The sequence below is a fragment of the Scyliorhinus torazame genome, chromosome 24 (genome assembly GCF_047496885.1).
Source record: "Scyliorhinus torazame isolate Kashiwa2021f chromosome 24, sScyTor2.1, whole genome shotgun sequence".
In the NCBI taxonomy this organism is placed as follows: domain Eukaryota; kingdom Metazoa; phylum Chordata; class Chondrichthyes; order Carcharhiniformes; family Scyliorhinidae; genus Scyliorhinus; species Scyliorhinus torazame.
Window position 1 is genome coordinate 16,166,805 of NC_092730.1, and position 20,466 is coordinate 16,187,270.

The 20,466-nt window shown below is 52.0% G+C and overlaps 1 protein-coding gene across 1 annotated transcript; it reads right to left on the reverse strand.

The window, feature by feature from the left end:
- Positions 1-570: 570 nt before the first annotated feature.
- Positions 571-14,552, reverse strand: LOC140400206 (heterogeneous nuclear ribonucleoprotein U-like protein 2). Its single transcript, XM_072489674.1, has 6 exons — positions 13,863-14,552; positions 3,561-3,735; positions 2,385-2,464; positions 1,328-1,467; positions 846-945; positions 571-728 (listed from the first exon to the last, which is right to left on the reverse strand). The coding sequence occupies exons 1-6, from the start codon at positions 14,371-14,373 to the stop codon at positions 571-573; spliced, it is 1,164 nt and encodes a 387-aa protein (XP_072345775.1). The 5' UTR covers positions 14,374-14,552.
- Between the last annotated feature and the right edge of the window lie 5,914 nt (positions 14,553-20,466).

Genomic DNA, 20,466 nt, shown 5'->3' on the forward strand with positions numbered 1-20,466 from the left:
GTAGAGGGAGCTTTACTCTGTATCTGACCCCGTGCTGTACCTGTCCCGGGAGTGTTTGATGGGGACAGTGTAGAGGGAGCTTTACTCTGTACCTAACCCCGTGCTGTACCTGTCCTGGGAGTGTTTGATGGGGACAGTGTAGAGGGAGCTTTACTCTGTATCAAACCCCATGCTGTACCTGTCCTGGGAGTGTTTGATGGGGACAGTGTAGAGGGAGCTTTACTCTGTATCTAACCCGTGCTGTACCTGTCCCAGGAGTGTTTGATGGGGACAGTGTAGAGGGAGCTTTACTCTGTATCTAACCCCGTGCTGTACCTGTCCCAGGAGTGTTTGATGGGCACAGTGTAGAGGGAGCTTTACTCTGTATCTCACCCCGTGCTGTACCTGTCCTGGGAGTGTTTGATGGGGACAGTGTAGAGGGAGCTTTACTCTGTATCTAACCCCGTGCGGTACCTGTCCTGGGAGTGTTTGATGGGGACAGTGTAGGCGCCCAAAATAGGACGTGATGTTAGTCCCCAGCACTAATGTCGAGGTGTTTAGAATAAAACACCAAGAGGGGCACAGTTGCAATCAGGACAACGAGCTACTTAAATTAGAGAACGGCCGAGTACTCACAGCAAAACAACCAATCACATCATTCTCATCAAACGTCTCTCCATATTCCTCAAGCTTGGAGTTTTCCCACTTTCTCCCTACTCCATCGTATCCATAGGAAAACTCCCCGTCTCCTGCAACGTGTTAAAATATTAGCATTAGTGAAAGGCGGGGGAAAGACCGGAAACGCTCAGTGAGGAGGAGGAGGATGGGTCAGTGTCGGGTGCAGCAGGGACAGAGGCGATACTTACCCAGCTGCAGTGAGGAGCTGTCCAGGGACCAGCCCACACGGACAAGGTGGCGCTCACTTTCGCTCTCAGGTATCTGCTTCACAGGTATCTTCTGCGTCATCTGAAATGGAATTCAAGAGTGCGTCCAGTTAACGTCGTCAGTAGGCGACAGCCGTTTGCATCCGCTCAATCCAAACCTCAACCCTACCAGTTTCCCAGTCACTGGGTACCGCGACACAAACGTGAGCCTGCTTGACGTCAGGTGGTGCGTCGCAATGGTGTCCCATCTCTCTCTCTCTCTCTCTTAAAACCCACTCCCATAGATCCCCCTTCAGCGTCAGAACCAAGAGACCATCCTTCAGGAGGACAGCAGGCCCGTCAACAGGCAATTCAACTACAGGCCGCATCACTGCTGGTCCTGAGTCGTAGGCACATTCCCATTGGTGGTGGTGATTGGGGGGGTGGCAGCTGCCAAAGCTTCACCACGGAAGCGCGGGTCTTACCTTCACCTCGAAGCAGACTTTGCCCTTTGTCACCCCGTAGGTAGCTCGTGCACCGCCCCACAGGTAGGCAAACTTCTCGGGGGCGAGCGGCTGCCCACCCACGCGGTCTTTGGCCACTTGGAAGTGAATGTCGGAGTTATCTGTTGGGAGAGAAAGGAGAGGTGAAAAAGCCAGCAGACCCACAAGGGCGGGTGCGCGTGGCCAAGATCCAGCTTCACTGGAGTTGGCGACACACGAAAACCGCTCTTAATTAAATACCACGGGTTAATAGAGACGTGGTCACAGTCCAATCATTTTGAAAATAAATTTAGAGTACCCAATTATTTTTTTTCCCAATTAAGGGGCAATTTAGCGTGGCCAATCCACCTAACCTGCACATCTTTGGGTTGTGGGGGTGAAACCCACGCAGGCACGGGGAGAATGTGAAACTCCACACGGACAGGGACCCGGGTCTGGGATCGAACCCGGGTCCTCAGTGCCGTGAGGCAACAGTGCTAACCACTGCGCCACCGTGCCAGCCCCGTCAGTCCAATCTTAAGCAGCCACCCCAGTGGTTCAGTTTGGCACAATCAACGTTAACTGGACCAGGGGGGCGCCAGGGAGCAAGGCCGCACATTGCAGCCAATGTGAACTACTCCCTGCTCTGGAACCTGTAAGGTACAAGGTCTGTTCTGCTGGCCAATGTAAACCCCACAAGTCAGTTTTAACCTCTGCCAACCGGCCCCAGCCTCCAATAGGTGCAGCAGAAAACGGGTGTCCACGACGAGAGTTCCAGAGACGGCCCTTCGACGAAGCATCTTCAGCCTCTGGCTGAACGGAGCCTGATTGCCCAGAATTATTTTTTCTTCCCCATCCGGTACATGAACATCAAACTCCCGAGACCCAAACAATCATCACGTCTTCAATTTGCCACCCCGTACCCCCCCTCCTCCCCCCAATCCAGCCGTCTGCAAACCCCAAGTCGTGTGCTGCGCTGGCTTAACGGAAAGATTAAAGAGACCATTTTTAAACTGACAGAGTAAACGTTGACCGTGGCCTCACAGAACGTCGCACTTACAGGTGTCGAGACAAACTAAACTGTCGTCAAATTCCTCTTCAGTCTCCTCCTCCTCCCCCACAGGCGCCGGGGACCTGGCCCTGTAGGGATCAACAGACACAACTTAAGATACACGGAGCGGAAAAACCAGGGGCGTGGGGAGATCAACGCAGCGGCAGGAGACGAGAACCGACCTGAAGTTCAATGTCATCGGGAGGGGAAAGGAGAGAAGAGATGGGGGGGGGGGGGGGGATAGGTGGGCAAACATTTTGCGTTGAACTTACCGCAGAGGAAAGCAGGCCATTCGGCCCAACCGACCCACTCCAGCATCTGTTTAGCTCCAGACAACCTTTAGGGAGCGCCACTATAGCGCAACAGATCACACGCAATCAGACCCGTGCATTCGATTAATGTGGGCGCTTAAACTCACCCCATGTCATTAGTTTTGCTCAGGGGCAGTTAAATCACAGGAAAAACACTTGCTACATTGCAGGGTCAATATTTAACCACATTTCACTCCTCTCCCCACCCACCCCCTGGCAAATGTTCCACCCTCTTTATAACGTCCCCTGACGCCGCCACCCCCTCCAGAGTGGGTCTGCACGGGTGCGCAAGGCTGAATACAGCATTGGAGATAAAACTGCACCCCTACGCCTCTATCCCGAGCCCAACTGCAGCAAGATCAGTTAAATCAGGTGATCAGATCCACCGTGTTCACCCCTCGGGTCGCGATCCTGGCCCTATAAAACCCACTGAGAAATTAGGGAAATCGAGGGGGGAAAAAGTTCTTCTTTACGGATGTGTCATGCTTTGAAATAATTAACTTGTGAACATTAGATGCCATCGTCAGCAAATCTATTTTTAGGAGTCGGATTTAAACATTCTCCATCTAGTGCCGAGGCTGAGACAGTGTTTGCCAAGTGTTGCCACATGGAGAGAATGGTGCGACAAGAATTGTACAGCACAGGAGGCCATTCAGCCCATCATCTCTGTGCCAGCTCGTTTGTAAGAGATATCCAATTGATACCACACCCTTGCCCTCCCCACAGCAAATTCTCCCTCCCTCAAAACCGTACCCAGTTTGGTTAAGATGCTGCGAGAACAGGAATCAGGGTTGGTGGACAGGAGAGTAACCCGCACTCTGCAGCCGACCACCCCAAGGCGCTGAAGTGGGTCAACACCCGGTTACTGGCTCACCGGTTGTAGTAAGTCTCCTCCCTGAATTCGTAATAGCCTCGGCCCCGTTCCTCGTGGCGCCTCTTCTGGCCCCGCCGCTCGTTGCCAGGGGGCCGCGTCTGGCTGACGGAAGCTCGCTCCTCGCTGCCTCCTTCTCCAGGCTCCCGCTCACTGTTTGTTTTTTCTGTCGGCTCCGCTGCAAAAGAAAAAGCGTGGATAGGGTCACACTGGCTGCCGATTAGCCAGGAGTCATGACCATTCTATAACCGGGAGAGTTACCGACAGCGAGCTAGCTACATTCCCACATCTTCACGCTCTTAATTGATATGGGGAGGGCGGTGGATGTTGTTTACATGGACTTCAGTAAAGCCTTTGCCAAGCTGCCTCATGGCAGACTGGCGCAAAAGGTGAAGTCACACGGGATCAGAGGCGAGGTGGCAAGATGGATACAGAACTGGCTCGGTCACAGAAGGCAAAGGGTAGCAGTAGAAGGGTGTTTTTCTGAATGGAAGGCTGTGACGAGTGGTGTTCCACAGGGATCGGTGCTGGGGCCTCTGTTGTTTGTGGTGTACATAAACGAGTTGGAGGAAAACGTAGCTGGTCTGATTAGTAAGATCGGGGATGATACCGAGGTTGGTGGAGTGGCAGATAGTGTTGAGGATTGTCAGAGGATACAGCAGGACATATATAAGTTGGAGACTTGGGCAGAGAAATGGCAAATGGAGTTTAATCCGGACAAATGTGAGGTAATGCATTTTGCTAGGTGTAACAAACAGGGGAAATATACCTTAAATGGCAAAACTCATAGGAATATGGAAAGTCGGAGAGATCTGGGCGTGCAGGTCCACGGATCTTTGAAAGTGGCAACACAAGTGGACAAGGTAGTCAAGAAAGCAGACGGAATGCTTGCCTCCATTGGACGGGGCATCGAGTATAAATTGGCAAGTCATGCTACAGTTGTATCGAACCTTGGTACGGCCACACTTGGAATATTGCGCACAATTCCGGTCAGTCGGCACGCTACCAGAAGGATGTGGAGGCTTTGGAGAGGGTGCAGAAGAGGTTTACCAGGATGCTGCCTGGTCTGGAGGGTGTTAGCTATGCGAAGGGGCTAAATAGACGTGGACCATTTTCATTAGAATGAGGAGGTTGAGGGGCAACCTGACAGAGGCATGGATAGAGTGGATGGGCAGGCACTCTTTCCCAGGGTGGAGGGGTTAGTCACTTAGTCATTAGGGGGCATAGGTTTAAGGTCCGTGGGGCAAAGTTCAGAAGAGAGGCAGGTTGTTTTTTTTATATACAGAGTGCCCGGAACGCGCTGCCAGGGGAGGTTGTGGAAGCAGATACATTAACGGCGTTCAATAGGCATCTCGACAAATACATGGACAGGATGGGCATAGAGGGATACTGCACTAGGAAGTGCTGAGGGTTTTGGCCACAGGTGGTATCATGACCGGTACAGGCTTGGAGGGCCGGAGGGCCTGTTCCTGTGCAGTATTGTTATTTGTTCAAAGTCATCCAACACCAACAGAAACCCTTTTAGACTGACACTACAGTAAGTGTGTAAATAGTGCGGATCAGAGTGAGAAACCCCTTCAGACTGACACTACAGGGTGGATGAGAGTGAGAAATAAGGACTTCTTTAAACATCTAAAAAGGAAGAGAGAGTCATAGTGAACAAAGGTCCCTTAAACAAAGAATCTGGGGAGATAGTTCTGGGGATCAAGGAACTGGCAAGGAGTTAAACAGATCTTTTGCATTCATCTTTATGGTGGACGATACTTCAAACCTCCCATTAATGCTCAAGAATGTGCAAGAGGAAGTAAACACATCAAAATCGCTGGAGAGGGAGCATTATCAAACTAATGGGGCTCATGGCAGTTAGGTCCCCTGGCCCTGAGGGCTTGCCCCCTACAATCCTAAAAGAAGTAGCGACAGAGACAGTGGCTGCACTTGTTATAATTTTTTTAAAGGCCCTTGGATTCTGGAGACGTACCGGGGGATTGGGAAACTGTCAACGTGACACTCCTATTCAAAGAGCGAGGGACGCTAAAAGCAGGCACCTGTAGGCCGATTAGGCGAACATCTATTGTTGGAAAACTGTTGGAATCAATCAGTCAGGAAGTAAGAGCAGCACATTTGGATAATCATAATCGTCAGCATGGCTTCATGAACGGGAAATCATGCCCGACTTAATTATTAGAGTTTTTCCAGGGAGTCTCAACCAGAGTGGATAGAGGGAAACCAATTGCTGGGTTGTATATGGACTTCTAGAAGATTCAGCAAGGTAACTCACAAAAGGCTGCCATGAGATGAGAGCCTAAGGTGTTAAGACCATAAGACATAGGAGCGGAAGTAAGGCCATTCGGCCCATCGAGTCCACTCCACCATTCCATCAAGGCTGATTTCAACTCCATTTACCCGCTCTCTCTCCATAGCCCTTCATTCCTCGAGAAATCAAGAATTTATCAACTTCTGTCAAAAAGACACTTAACGTCCCGGCCTCCACCGCCCTCTGTGACAATGAATTCCACAGACCCACCACTCTCTGGCTGAAGAAATTTCTCCTCATCTCTGTTCTAAAGTGACTCCCTTTTATTCTAAGGCTGTGCCCCGGGGTCCTAGTCTCCCCTGCTCATGGAAACAACTTCCCTACATCCACCCTATCTAAGCCATTCATTATCTTGTAAGTTTCTATTAGATCTCCCCTCAACCTCCTAAACTCCAATGAATATAATCCCAGGATCCTCAGACGTTAGGCCTACCATGCCTGGGTTCATCCGTGTGAATCTCCGCTGGACCCGCTCCAGTGCCAGTATGTCCTTCCTGAGGTGTGGGGCTCAAAATTGCTCACAGTATTCTAAATGGGGCCTAACTAATGCTTTATAAAGCTTCAGAAGTACATCCCTGCTTTTATATTCCAAGCCTCTTGAGATAAATGACAACATTGCATTTGCTTTCTTAATTACGGACTCAACCTGCAAGTTTACCTTTAGAGAATCCTGGACTAGGAGGTAGTGAACTTGTGATATGGTACGAATTAAGTCATGGCATGATGGGAAAACTGGTCAGAAGGTTTGATACTATACAAGAAAGACTGAAACTACTCATTCCAGCTCCCCAGGCCCAGGTAAAGAATGCTGCCCGAACCATTTTCAGGCTAGTATGGCCATAGGCCAACTCTGCATAACTTGAAGTCTGAAATGATCAGCGAAGATTGAGCCATTCCAAAACACCGGACCTCGGCAACTCCTGATAAAACTAACTCGTCATAACCCAGGGCCGTAGGAATTTAAAACAAGATAAGTTCAGGAAGAAACAAATCTATTCTGACCTTTCAATGTTCCCTCCGAGGACTAAATAATGGTATGAGTGATATGACCAAACATGGTCTGGTCTTTGCTTCCGTTTGTATTTCCGATCAAACACCTGACCATACTGTTGTCACATAATCTTGATAAAGATAATGTATAAATATTGAGCTAATTCTCCGCGAAAGCGCGGAACTTGTGAAAGACTCAGCAGTTTTGTTGACTGCTCTCTGACTTCAAGTTTCAGCCATTACTGAATGCAGTTGTTTTCGACAATAAAGCTTGTTATTCTGTCTTAACGATTGTCTTTCTACTACAGAAGCGGGAAAATATTGACTTTGACAAAACTGGCATTGAGGGAGAATTGGGTAATGGGCAGGAAACAGAGAGTTGGATAAGGGGTTATTTTACAGTTGGCGACCTGTAGTTAGTGGCGTACCACAGGGATCAGTGTTGGGGCCATAACTGTTTGTAATATATACATATATTTTTTAATGTTTCCAATTAAGGGGCAATTTAGCCTACCCTGCACATCTTTGGGGTGTGGGGGTTCGACCCACGCAGACACGGGGAGAATGTGCAAACTCTACATGGACAGTGACCCGGGGCCGGGATCGAACCCGGGTCCTCAGCGACGTGAGGCAGCGGTACTAATCACTGGGCAACCGTGCCGCCCTTGTTTGCAATACATATGAATGACTTGGAGGAAGTGAACTAATGTACTGTCGTCAAATTTGCAGATGACACAAAATAGGTGGAAAGCGCCAAGAAATATTTTTTAAAAATAAATTTAGAGTAATTCATATTTTCTAATTAAGGGGCAATTTAGCATGGCCAATCCACCTACCCTGCACATCTTTTTGGGTTGTGGGGGCAAAACCCACGCAAACGCGGGGGGAAATGTGCAAACTCCACACGGGCAGTGACCCAGATTCGAACCTGGGACCTCGGCGCCGTGAGGCAGCAGGGCTACCACTGTGTCACCGTGCTGCCCATTTTGCCAAGAAATATTGATTGATTAAGTAAGTGGGCCAGAAGTTGGCACCTGGAGTATAATGTGGGAAAATGTGAAGTTGTTCATTTTGGAAGGGAGAACAAAGTGTTATTTAAATAGAGAACTTCTGCAGAAAGGTGCAACAGAGGGACTTGAGGATACTTGTGCACGGCACACAGGAAGCTAGGACATTGGTGTAGCAGGTAATGAGGAAGGCTAATGGAATGTTGGTCCTTATTTCAAGGAGAGTCGCGAAGTCTTGCTGCAACTGTACAAGATACTGGTGAGACCATATGGAGTACTGAGAGCAGTTTTGGTCTCCACAGTTAAGGAAAGGTATTGTTTTGTTGGAGGGGGTTCAGAGAAGTTTCAGTGGGATGATCCGCGGGATGGAGGGATTGTTTCTTGAGCAAAAGGTTAGACAGGTCAGGACTCATTGGGAGTTTAGAAGAATGAGGGGTGATCTCATTGAAACATTTCAGATTATTAAGAGACTTGACAGGGTAAATGCTGAGACGATGTTTCCCCTCATGGCAGGGTCTCAGACCAGAGGGCATAGCCTCAAGAATAAAGAGGTGCCCCTGTATGACTGCGATGAGGAGGAATTTCTTATCCGAGGGTTGCGAGGCTTTGAAACTCCAAGTGTCCTTGTGTATATTTACGGCTGAGATTGTTAGATTATTGATCAGAAAGGGAGTCAAGGGTTATGGGGAAAGGGCGGGAGAGTGAACGTGAGCAACATCGTAACGGCCATGAACTTATTGAATGGCAGAGCAGACTACTCCCACTACAGTTAGTGTAAATCTGATTAAGAAACCGCTTCAGCTGACACTAGTCACATTGTGAACCTCATTGGATAGATACTAGTCGAGCGCGCAAACCCCCTTCAAACTGACACTAGCCAGAGAGAGCCCAAACCCCCTTCAGACTGAAACTAGTCAGAGAAAGCAACCCCCCTTCAGACTGACACGACAGTCAGAGCACAAACCCCCTTCAGACTGAAACTGGTCATAGAGAGCAACCCCCCTTCAGACTGACACGACAGTCAGAGCACAAACCCCCTTCAGACTGACATTAGTCACAGAGAGCAAAGCCCCTTCAGACTGACTAGTCAGAGAGAGCAACCCCACTTCAGATTGTCACTAGTCAGAGGGCAAACCACATTCAGACTGACTCTACAGTCAGTGAGCAAACCCTTTTCAGACTGACACTAGTCACACAAGAGAGCAAACCCCCTTCAGATTGACACTAGTGACAGCACAAACCCCCTTCAGACTGACACTAGTCAGAGAGCAAACCCCCTAGACTGACACTAGTCAGAAAGCAAACCCCTTCAGACTAACACTACAGTCAGAGAGCAAACCCCTTCAGACTGACACTAGTCATAGCCCAAGTCCCCTTCAGACTGACACTACAGTCATAGCCCAAGTCCCCTTCAGACTGACACTACAGTCAGAGCGTGCAAACCCACTTCAGACTAACACTACAGTCAGAGAGCAAATTCCCTACAGACTAACACGAGTTAGAGAGCAAACCCCCCCCACAGACTGCCACTACAGTCAGAGGGCAAACCACCTTCAAACTGACACTGCAGTCACAGTGAGCAACCCATTTTCAGACTGACAATAGTCACAGAGAGCAACCCCCTACAGACTAACACTAGTCAGAGAGAGCAACACTAGTCAAGAGAGAGTGACACTAGTCATAGCCCAAGTCCCCTTCAGACCGACACTACAGTCATAGCCCAAATTGCCTTCAGATTGACACTACTCACAGCGCAAACCCCCCTACAGACTGACACTAGTCACAGAGCAAGCCCCCTTCAGACTGACACTACACTCATAGCCCAAGTCCCCTTCAGACTGTCTCTACAGTCAGAGCCCAAATCCCCTTCAGACTGACACTACAGTCAGAGTGCAAACCCACTTCAGACTGACACTACAGTCACAGAGAGCAAATTCCCTTAAGACTAACACTAGTCACACGAGCAAATCCCCTTCAGATTGACACTACAGTCACAGCGCAAACCCCCCTACAGACTAACACTAGTCACAGAGCAAACCCCCTTCAGACTGACACTAGTCATAGCCCAAGTCCCCTTCAGACTGACACTACAGTCATAGCCCAAGTCCCCTTCAGACTGACACTACAGTCAGAGCGTGCAAACCCACTTCAGACTAACACTACAGTCAGAGAGCAAATTCCCTACAGACTAACACGAGTTAGAGAGCAAACCCCCCCCTACAGACTGCCACTACAGTCAGAGGGCAAACCACCTTCAGACTGACACTGCAGTCACAGTGAGCAACACATTTTCAGACTGACAATAGTCACAGAGAGCAACCCCCTACAGACTAACACTAGTCAGAGAGAGCAACACTAGTCAAGAGAGAGTGACACTAGTCAGAGCCCAAACCCCCTTCAGACCGACACTAGTCAGAGTACAAACCCACTGCAGACTGACACTACAGAGAGCAAATCCCCTTCAGATTGACACTAGTCACAGCGCAAACCCCCCTACAGACTAACACTAGTCACAGAGAGCATCCCCCCTACAGACTACACTAGTCACAGAGCAAGCCCCCTTCAGACTGTCACTACAGTCAGAGCCCAAACCCCCTTCAGACTGACACTAGTCAGAGTGCAAACCCACTTCAGACTGACACTGCAGTCAGAGAGAGCAAATTCCCTTAAGACTAACACTAGTCACACGAGAGCAAATCCCCTTCAGATTGACACTACAGTCACAGCGCAAACCCCCCTACAGACTGACACTAGTCACAGAGAGCAAACCCCCTTCAGACTGACATAGTCATAGCCCAAGTCCCCTTCAGACTGACACTAGTCATAGCCCAAGTCCCCTTCAGACTGACACTACAGTCAGAGCGCAAACCCCCCTTCAGACTGACACTACAGTCAGCGCAAACCCCCTTCAGACTGACACCAGTCAGAGCGCAAACCCCCTTCAGACTGACACTACAGTCAGAGCGCAAACCCCCTTCAGACTGACACTACAGTCAGAGCGCAAACCCCCTTCAGACTGACACTGCAGTCAGAGCGCAAACCCCCCTTCAGACTGACACTACAGTCAGAGCGTGCAAACCCACTTCAGACTAACACTACAGTCAGAGAGCAAATTCCCTACAGACTAACACGAGTTAGAGAGCAACCCCCCCCCCCTACAGACTGCCACTACAGTCAGAGGGCAAACCACCTTCAGACTGACACTGCAGTCAGTGAGCAACCCATTTTCAGACTGACACTAGTCACAGAGAGCAAACCCCCTTCAGACTGACAATAGTCACAAGAGAGCAAATCCCCTTCAGATTGACACTAGTCACAGTGCAAACTCCCTTCAGACTGACACTAGTCACAGAGAGCAACCCCCCTACAGACTAACACTAGTCAGAGAGAGCAACACTAGTCAAGAGAGAGTGACACTAGTCAGAGCCCAAACCCCCTTCAGACTGACACTAGTCAGAGAGCAAACCCCTTCAGACTGACACTAGTCAGAGCGCAAACCCACTGCAGACTGACACTACAGTCAGAGAGCAAATTCCCTTCAGATTAACACTAGTCAGAGAGCAACCCCCCCTACAGACTGACACTGGTCACAGCGCAAACCCCCTTCAGACTGACACTAGTCAGCGCAAACCCCCTTCAGACTGACACTAGTCAGCGCAAACCCCCCTTCAGACTGACACTACAGTCAGAGAGCAAATTCCCTACAGACTAACACGAGTTAGAGAGCAACCCCCCCCCCCTACAGACTGCCACTACAGTCAGAGGGCAAACCACCTTCAGACTGACACTGCAGTCAGTGAGCAACCCATTTTCAGACTGACACTAGTCACAGAGAGCAAACCCCCTTCAGACTGACAATAGTCACAAGAGAGCAAATCCCCTTCAGATTGACACTAGTCACAGTGCAAACTCCCTTCAGACTGACACTAGTCACAGAGAGCAACCCCCCTACAGACTAACACTAGTCAGAGAGAGCAACACTAGTCAAGAGAGAGTGACACTAGTCAGAGCCCAAACCCCCTTCAGACTGACACTAGTCAGAGAGCAAACCCCTTCAGACTGACACTAGTCAGAGCGCAAACCCACTGCAGACTGACACTACAGTCAGAGAGCAAATTCCCTTCAGATTAACACTAGTCAGAGAGCAACCCCCCCTACAGACTGACACTGGTCACAGCGCAAACCCCCTTCAGACTGACACTAGTCAGCGCAAACCCCCTTCAGACTGACACTAGTCAGCGCAAACCCCCCTTCAGACTGACACTACAGTCAGCGCAAACCCCCTTCAGACTGACACCAGTCAGAGCGCAAACCCCCTTCAGACTGACACTACAGTCAGAGTGCAAACCCCCTTCAGACTGACACTACAGTCAGAGCGCAAACCCCCCTTCAGACTGACACTACAGTCAGAGCGCAAACCCCCTTCAGACTGACACTACAGTCAGAGCGCAAACCCCCTTCAGACTGCCACTACAGTCAGAGCGCAAACCCCCTTCAGACTGCCACTACAGTCAGAGCGCAAACCCCCTTCAGACTGACACGAGTCACCCCCCCCTCCCCTCCAGACTGCCACTACAGTCAGAGCGCAAACCCCCTTCAGACTGACACTACAGTCAGAGCGCAACCCTCCCTTCAGACTGACACTACAGTCAGAGAGCAAACCCCTTCAGACTGACACTACAGTCAGCGCAAACCCCCTTCAGACTGACACTACAGTCAGCGCAAACCCCCTTCAGACTGACACGAGTCACCCCCCCCTCCCCTCCAGACTGCCACTACAGTCAAGAGGGCAAACCCCCTTCAGACTGACACTACAGTCAAGAGCGCAAACCCCCTTCAGACTGACACTACAATCAGAGCGCAACCCTCCCTTCAGACTGACACTACAGTCAGAGAGCAAACCCCTTCAGACTGACACTACAGTCAGCGCAAACCCCCTTCAGACTGACACGAGTCACCCCCCCCTCCCCTTCAGACTGACACTACAGTCAGAGCGCAAACCCCCTTCAGACTGCCACTACAGTCAGAGCGCAAACCCCCTTCAGACTGCCACTACAGTCAGAGCGCAAACCCCCTTCAGACTGACACTAGTCAGAGCGCAAACCCCCTTCAGACTGACACTACAGTCAGAGCGCAACCCTCCCTTCAGACTGACACTACAGTCAGAGAGCAAACCCCTTCAGACTGACACTACAGTCAGCGCAAACCCCCTTCAGACTGACACTACAGTCAGCGCAAACCCCCTTCAGACTGACACTACAGTCAGAGCGCAAACCCCCTTCAGACTGCCACTACAGTCAGAGCGCAAACCCCCCTTCAGACTGACACTACAGTCAGCGCAAACCCCCTTCAGACTGACACTACAGTCAGAGCGCAAACCCCCCTTCAGACTGACACTACAGTCAGCGCAAACCCCCTTCAGACTGACACCAGTCAGAGCGCAAACCCCCTTCAGACTGACACTACAGTCAGAGTGCAAACCCCCTTCAGACTGACACTACAGTCAGAGCGCAAACCCCCTTCAGACTGACACTACAGTCAGAGCGCAAACCCCCCTTCAGACTGACACTACAGTCAGAGCGCAAACCCCCTTCAGCCTGCCACTACAGTCAGAGCGCAAACCCCCTTCAGACTGACACTACAGCCAGAGCGCAAACCCCCTTCAGACTGACACTACAGTCAAAGCGCAAACCCCCTTCAGACTGACACTACAGTCAGCGCAAACCCCCTTCAGACTGACACCAGTCAGAGCGCAAACCCCCTTCAGACTGACACTACAGTCAGAGCGCAAACCCCCTTCAGACTGACACTACAGTCAGCGCAAACCCCCCTTCAGACTGACACTACAGTCAGCGCAAACCCCCCTTCAGACTGACACTACAGTAAGAGAACAACCCGTCTTCAGACTAACACTAGTCACAGCGCAAGCGCAGTACAGTCGGAGCGGGAGGTCAGCGCCAGTCCTCCAGCATCCCGGCGGCCCCCGCGCCTTACCGGCCTGCTCCCGCTGCTCCGGGGCCTTCTCCTCCCCGTTCTGCTCGGGGCTCTCGGGCGTCACCCCGTCAGCGGCCGCTTCCTGCACCTCCATCAGCGCGGCCGCCGGCGTCTTCTCCTCCTCCGCCGCCGCCGCCTCCTCTTCCTGGGCCTCTCCCGCGCTAGGCCCCGCCTCGTCCCCGGGCTCGCCGGCGGCGCCCGGCCGGCCCTTGGCCTCCCCGCGGCGGCCGGCCGTCTCACTCGAGGCCGAGGCTTCGGCTCCCTCCTCCTCCTCCTCGTCGGCCAGCAACTGGTCCTCTTCCTCGTCTTCGTCCTCCTCGTCGTCGTCGTCGGCGTCTCCCGCCGCCCTGGGGGTGTACACCCGGCTGGGGCCGCCGTCCTCGGACAGCAGCTCGGCGTCCAGGGCCTCCTGCAGCCGCTGGGCCAGCTCTGCCTTCAGGCCGCGGGTGTCGAGGCTGCGCTCCTGCAGCTCCTGCCGCAGCTCGGCCACCTTCATCTTCTTCACGTCCATCGCGGGAGGCGAAGGAAATTAAAATGTATTTAATTTTATTTTTAAAAAAAAACAACCCCGGGGGGCTCGCGCGGCGGCGGGCGTCCTTTTCGAATTTTAACCGCCGGCCAACGGCCCAACTTTCAAAAAAAACAAAATGGCGTCGCCTCCGCCTCAGCGCCGCTCGGCTCCGCGCCTTTTCCCCTTCCCCCCCCCCTTACCCGACACCACCTTGTTACGTGCTCCCCCATTGGCCGCCGCCCTCCCACGCCTGGGCGGGCCCGCTGAACCGCCGGCCAATCCGCTGCGTCGGCTCATGGGGGTGCCTCCCTCCCCCCCCCTGATTGCTCCCCAGCCTCCGCCAATGGGGGACGCCCCGACACGTCACTCCCGAGGCGGACCAATCGGACGCCCCGAGACATTGCAGTCCGCCCGTAGCCGGCCAATGGGGGTTCCCGAGATTTTGCAGTCGGACTTTATTCCAGCCAATGGGATTCCCCGATGCATCCCTCTGGGTCTTTCCCGGTGCCGGCCAATGGGACGCCCCGAGACATCTCTCCCTCCCATTGCCCCAGAGGGAGGGGAGATGTAGCCTCTCCATCCCCCCCATTGTCCATGGCACCTCATGGGGAGATGTAGTCTACCCCCCCCCCCCCCCCCATTGTTCATGGCACCTCATGGGGAGATGTAGTCTACCCCCCCCCATTGTCTATGGCACCTCATGGGGAGAGATGTAGTATACCCCCCCTCCCCATTGTCCATGGCACCTCATGGGGAGATGTAGTCTACCCCCCCCCCCCATTGTACCATGATGGGGAGATGTAGTCTACCACCCCCCCCATTGTCCATGGCACCTCATGGGGAGATGTAGTCTACCACCCCCCCCCCCATTGTCCATGGCACCTCATGGGGAGATGTAGTCTACCACCCCCCTCCCCATTGTCCATGGCAACCTCATGGGGAGATGTAGTCTACCACCCCCTCCCCCATTGTCCATGGCACCTCATGGGGAGATGTAGTCTACCCCCCCCTCCCCATTGTCCATGGCAACCTCATGGGGAGATGTAGTCTACCCCCCCCTCCCCATTGTCCATGGCACCTCATGGGGAGATGTAGTCTACCACCCCCTCCCCCCATTGTCCATGGCAACCTCATGGGGAGATGTAGTCTATACCCCCTCCCCCAAACCATTGTCCATGGCTTCTCATGGGGAGATAGATGTAGTTTCCTCTACCCCCCCTATTTAATATAAATTTAGAGTGCCTAATTCATTTGTTTCCAATTAAGGGGCAATTACATACATAGAATTTACAGTGCAGAAGGAGGCCATTCGCCCCATCGAGTCTGCACCGGCTCTTGGAAATAGTACCCTACTTTTTTAAATTTAGAGTACTCAATTAATTTTTTCCAATTAAGGGGCAATTTAGCGCGGCCAATCCACCTAGCCTGCACATTTCTGGGTTGTGGGGGTGAAACCCCACGCAAACACAGGGAGAATGTGCAAACTCCACACGGACAGTGACCCAGAGCCAGGATCGAACCTGGGACCTCCGCGCCGTGAGGCTAACCCACTGCACCACCGTGCTGCCCCAAGAGCACTCTACTTGAGCCCACACCTCCACCCTATCTCCGTAACCCAGCAACCCCACCTAACCTAAGGGCAATTTAGCATGGCCAATCCACCTAACCTGCAAATCTTTGATGTGGAGATGCCGGCGTTGGACTGGGGTGAGCACAGTAAGAAGTCTTACAACACCAGGTTAAAGTCCAACAGGTTTGTTGCGATGTCACTAGCTTTCGGAGCGCTGCTCCTTCCTCGGGTGAATGAAGAGGTATGTTCCAGAAACACATATATGGACAAATTCATCAGTTTGGCATCTTTGAATTTGTCTATATATATGTTTCTAGAACATACCTCTTCATTCACCTGAGGAAGGAGCTGCGCTCCGAAAGCTAGTGACATCGAAACAAACCTGTTGGACTTTAACCTGGTGTTGTAAGACTTCTTACTGTGCAAATCTTTGGGTTGTGGGGGCGCGACCCACGCAAACAGGGAGAAGTCTCCTTTGCCCACTGCTCCTAGGCCCAGGGTTTAGAGGCCGTTCAGTACCTCTCAATTCAAACACTTTATTCAACATTTTTCTACCCCCCCCCCCCCTTGTGTTAGTCGGACCTGTGGGGTGCGCATCCTGTTCCCCAAGGGAACGGCGGAGGAGGCACGCAGCATCCGCAGTGAGCAAAGTGGAGCAGCTGGGAGACGGCGCAGTTGTGTTGGGTTCAGTCCCGGCCCCAGTTCGCTGTCCGTGTGGAGTTTGTGCATTCTCCCCCATGTCTACGTGGGTCTCGCCCCTGCAACCCAAAGACATACAGGGTAGGTGGATTGGCCATACTAAAATGCCCCTTAATTGGATTTTAAAAATGAATTGGGTACTCTAAATTTATAATAAAAAACGGGGGGCAGTTGACACTACAGGGCCAGTCCACCTAACCTGCACATCTTTGGACTGTGTGACGAAACCGGAGCACCCGGAGGAAACCCACGCAGACACGGGGGGAGAACGTGCAAACTCCACACAGACAGTCACCCGAGGCCGGAATCGAGCCCGGGTCCCTGCCGCTGTCAGGCAGCAGTGCTAACCCACTGTGCCACCGTACCACAGAAAAATAGCTGCAGCAACGCAAGATTGTTTTGTGAAGCTTGAGTAATGGCCGGTGTCGCTCCAGCCCATCTGCAAGGCCAAGAGTTACTTGGATAGCATATGTTACACCCTTACTAAGAAAAAGAGCGTATGTCTAAACCGAGCAACTACAGGCCCACCTCGCCGTTGGGAACACATTTGGAAATGCTGTCGATGTGGCGTACACAAATTCCACATAACAAGCTCGTTGGCAAAGTTGGAGCCCAAAAGGGACAGTGCCAACCTGTGTATAAAATCGGTTCACCCTCAGGAACCAGAGAGTAGGGGTGAACTGTTTCTCAGTCGACAAGAACGTACATACTGCGGTTCTCCAAGACTCAGTGTTAAGACCACTGCTTTCCCTGATATATCTTAATAATCTTGACTGGGGTTAACAGGGCATCATTTAGGGCAGGCGTTGTCAAACTCGGGGACGCGACCTGCGGGTGGGTTGCGGGAGGGTCGCGGAGCAGTCCGTCGCGGCGCTCCCAATCGCGCAAATCTGCGCGCAGCAGCCGGCTTTTAATAATGCCGGCTGCGAGCGACCTTCAAAATGGCCAGGAACAGATAAAAGAATTTTGGCCGCACTGCGCATGCGTCCTCGTTCATCAGTGCGCATCGTCAAAACAATGGGCATGCGCACCGATGATCGGGGATGCATGCGCAGTGCGGCCCCATATTTTTATTTATATGGTCGCAGCCTTTTTATTTCAAGTTCAGGGGGCCAAAGGGACCATTGGGGCCAAAAGGCCCCAAAACCAATTTCTCCATTTTTGTCAGCAACAAACAAGGTAAGAGAAAATGGTGGGTCGCGAAGGTCGGCCGCTGTGGGTCGCGGAGGTCGGCCGCTGTGGGTCGCGAAGGTCGGCCGGCGTGGGTCGCGAAGGTCGGCCGGCGTGGGTCGCAAAGGTCGGCCGGCGTGGGTCGCGAAGGTCGGCCGGCGTGGGTCGTGAAGGTCGGCCGGTGTGGGCCGCGAAGATCGGGCGGCGTGGGTCGCGAAGGTCGGCCGGCGTGGGTCGCGAAGGTCGGCCGGCGTGGGTCGCAAAGGTCGGCCGGCGTGGGCCGCGAAGGTCGGCCGGCGTGGGCCGCGAAGGTCGGCCGGCGTGGGCCGCGAAGGTCGGCCGGCGTGGGCCGCGAAGGTCGGCCGGCGTGGGTCGCGAAGGTCGGCTGGCGTGGTCGCAAAGGTCGGCCGGCGTGGGCCGCGAAGGTCAGCCGGCGTGGATCGTGAAGGTCGGCCGTTGAGGGTCGCGAAGGTCGGCCGGATTGGGTCCCGAAGGTTGGCCGGTTGGTAAAAATGGGACCCCGGAAAAAATTTTGAAAAACACTGATTTAGGGCAACACGGCGGCACAGTGGCTAGCACTGCTGCCTCACGGTGCCGAGGTCCGGGGTTCGAACCCGGCTCTGGGTCACTGTCCGTGTGGAGTTTGCACATTTTCCCTGTGTTGGCGTGGGTTTCGCCCCCACAACCCAAAGATGTGCAGGGTAGGTGGATTGGCCACGCTAAATTGCCCCTTAATTGGAAAAAAATGAATTGGGTACTCTAAATTTATTCCAAAAGAAAAACAGGGCACCGTTTCAAAATTTGTGGACCACCCAAAGTTTCAAAGTATTGTGAACTGTGAGGTGGATAGCAATAACCCTTAAGAGGACATAGACAGAACTGTGGGTCGCGCAGGCGTGTGGCAGATGAAATTTAAAGAACTGAAGTGTGAAGAGATTCATTTTGGGGGTGTCACGAATGCTGAACTTTACGAAGCGATTATAAGTTCATAAGATATAGGAGCAGAATTGGGCCATTCGGCCCATCGAGTCTGCTCCGCCATTCCATCATGGCAGATATGTTCCTCATCTGCTACCTCCAACGCTACAGACCAAGAGCTGGATTGCGAAATCAGCCAGAGCATCTCCTCCCTGGAACACATGACCTCGGAGCGGGGAGTCGGCAATTTAGCCTCCCGAGCCTAACACCCTCAATGTGATCATGGCTGATCCCAATCCTGGCCTCAACTCCACCGTCCTGCCCGCTCTCCATAACCCTTCACCCCATTACCGATTAAAAATCTGTCTAACGCCCCCTTAAATTTACTCACTGTCCCAGCATCCACCGCACTCGGGGGGAGCGAATTCCACAGATTCACAACCCTTTGGGAGAAGTAGTTTCTCCTCATCTCGGTTTTAAATTTGCCGCTTCTTATCCTGAGATTATGACCTCTCGTTCTCGAACGCTCCACGTCTACTTTACCCACTCCTTTTAGCATCTCGTACACCTCAATTAGATCTCCCCTCATTCTTCTAAACTCTAGAGAGTATCGGCCTAAACTGTTCAATCTCTCCTCGGACTACAAACCCCTCACCTCTGAAATCAATCTAGTGAACCCCCAATGCCGATACATCTTTCCACAAATAAGGGGACCAAAACCGTGCACAATATGTTTTAAAATGTCCCCTTGAACTCAAATTAAAATGGGACCCCGGAAAAAAACAAATGTGAGGTAATGCATTTTGGAAGGTCTAATGCAGGTAGGGAATATACAGTGAATGGTAGAACCCTCAAGAGTATTGAAAGTCAGAGAGATCTAGGTGTACAGGTCCACAGGTCACTGAAAGGGGCAACACAGGTGGAGAAGGTAGTCAAGAAGGCATATGGCATGCTTGCCTTCATTGGCCAGGGCATTGAGTATAAGAATTGGCAAGTCATGTTGCAGCTGTATAGAACCTTAGTTAGGCCGCACTTGGAGTATAGTGTTCAATTCTGGTCGCCACACTACCAGAAGGATGTGGAGGCTTTAGAGAGGGTGCAGAAGAGATTTACCAGAATGTTGCCTGGTATGGAGGGCATTAGCTATGAGGAGCGGTTGAATAAACTCGGTTTGTTCTCACTGGAACGACGGAGGTTGAGGGGCGACCTGATAGAGGTCTACAAAATTATGAGGGGCATAGACAGAGTGGATAATCAGAGACTTATCCCCAGGGTAGAGGGGTCAATTTCTAGGGGGCATAGGTTTAAGGGGCGAGGGGCAAGGTTTAGAGGAGATGTACGAGGCAAGTTTTTTACACAGAGGGTAGTGGGTGCCTGGAATTCGCTGCCAGAGGAGGTGGTGGAAGTAGGGACGATAGTGACGTTTAAGGGGCATCTTGACAAATACATGAATAGGATGGGAATAGAGGGATACGGACCCCGGAAGTGTAGAAGATTGTAGTTTAGTCGGGCAGCATGGTCGGCACGGGCTTGGAGGGCCGAAGGGCCTGTTCCTGTGCTGTACTTTTCTTTGATCTTTGTTCTAAACAGGAAAGGGATGTATAATTAAAATTTCTGGCAAACACCTTAGTTCTGAGAAGTACAACTGTGACCTCAGGTTACCACCGTTGAAAACCTCCAACAGGGGGTCATTTCAGCACCTCTTCCAGGAGCTCACGGAACAGGAAAAAGGCACT

What these genes read in the sequence shown, in the direction of transcription:
- LOC140400206 (XM_072489674.1), bottom strand. Translation starts at nt 14,373, where the DNA reads ATGGACGTGAAGAAGATGAAGGTGGCCGAGCTGCGGCAGGAGCTGCAG. An exon ending in GAGGAGACTTACTACAACCG is followed by an intron (nt 2,465 to 3,560) that starts GTGAGCCAGTAA and finishes TGATCCCTACAG; the next exon opens with GGCCAGGTCCCCGGCGCCTG. An exon ending in AAGTCTGCTTCGAGGTGAAG is followed by an intron (nt 946 to 1,327) that starts GTAAGACCCGCG and finishes ATTCCATTTCAG; the next exon opens with ATGACGCAGAAGATACCTGT.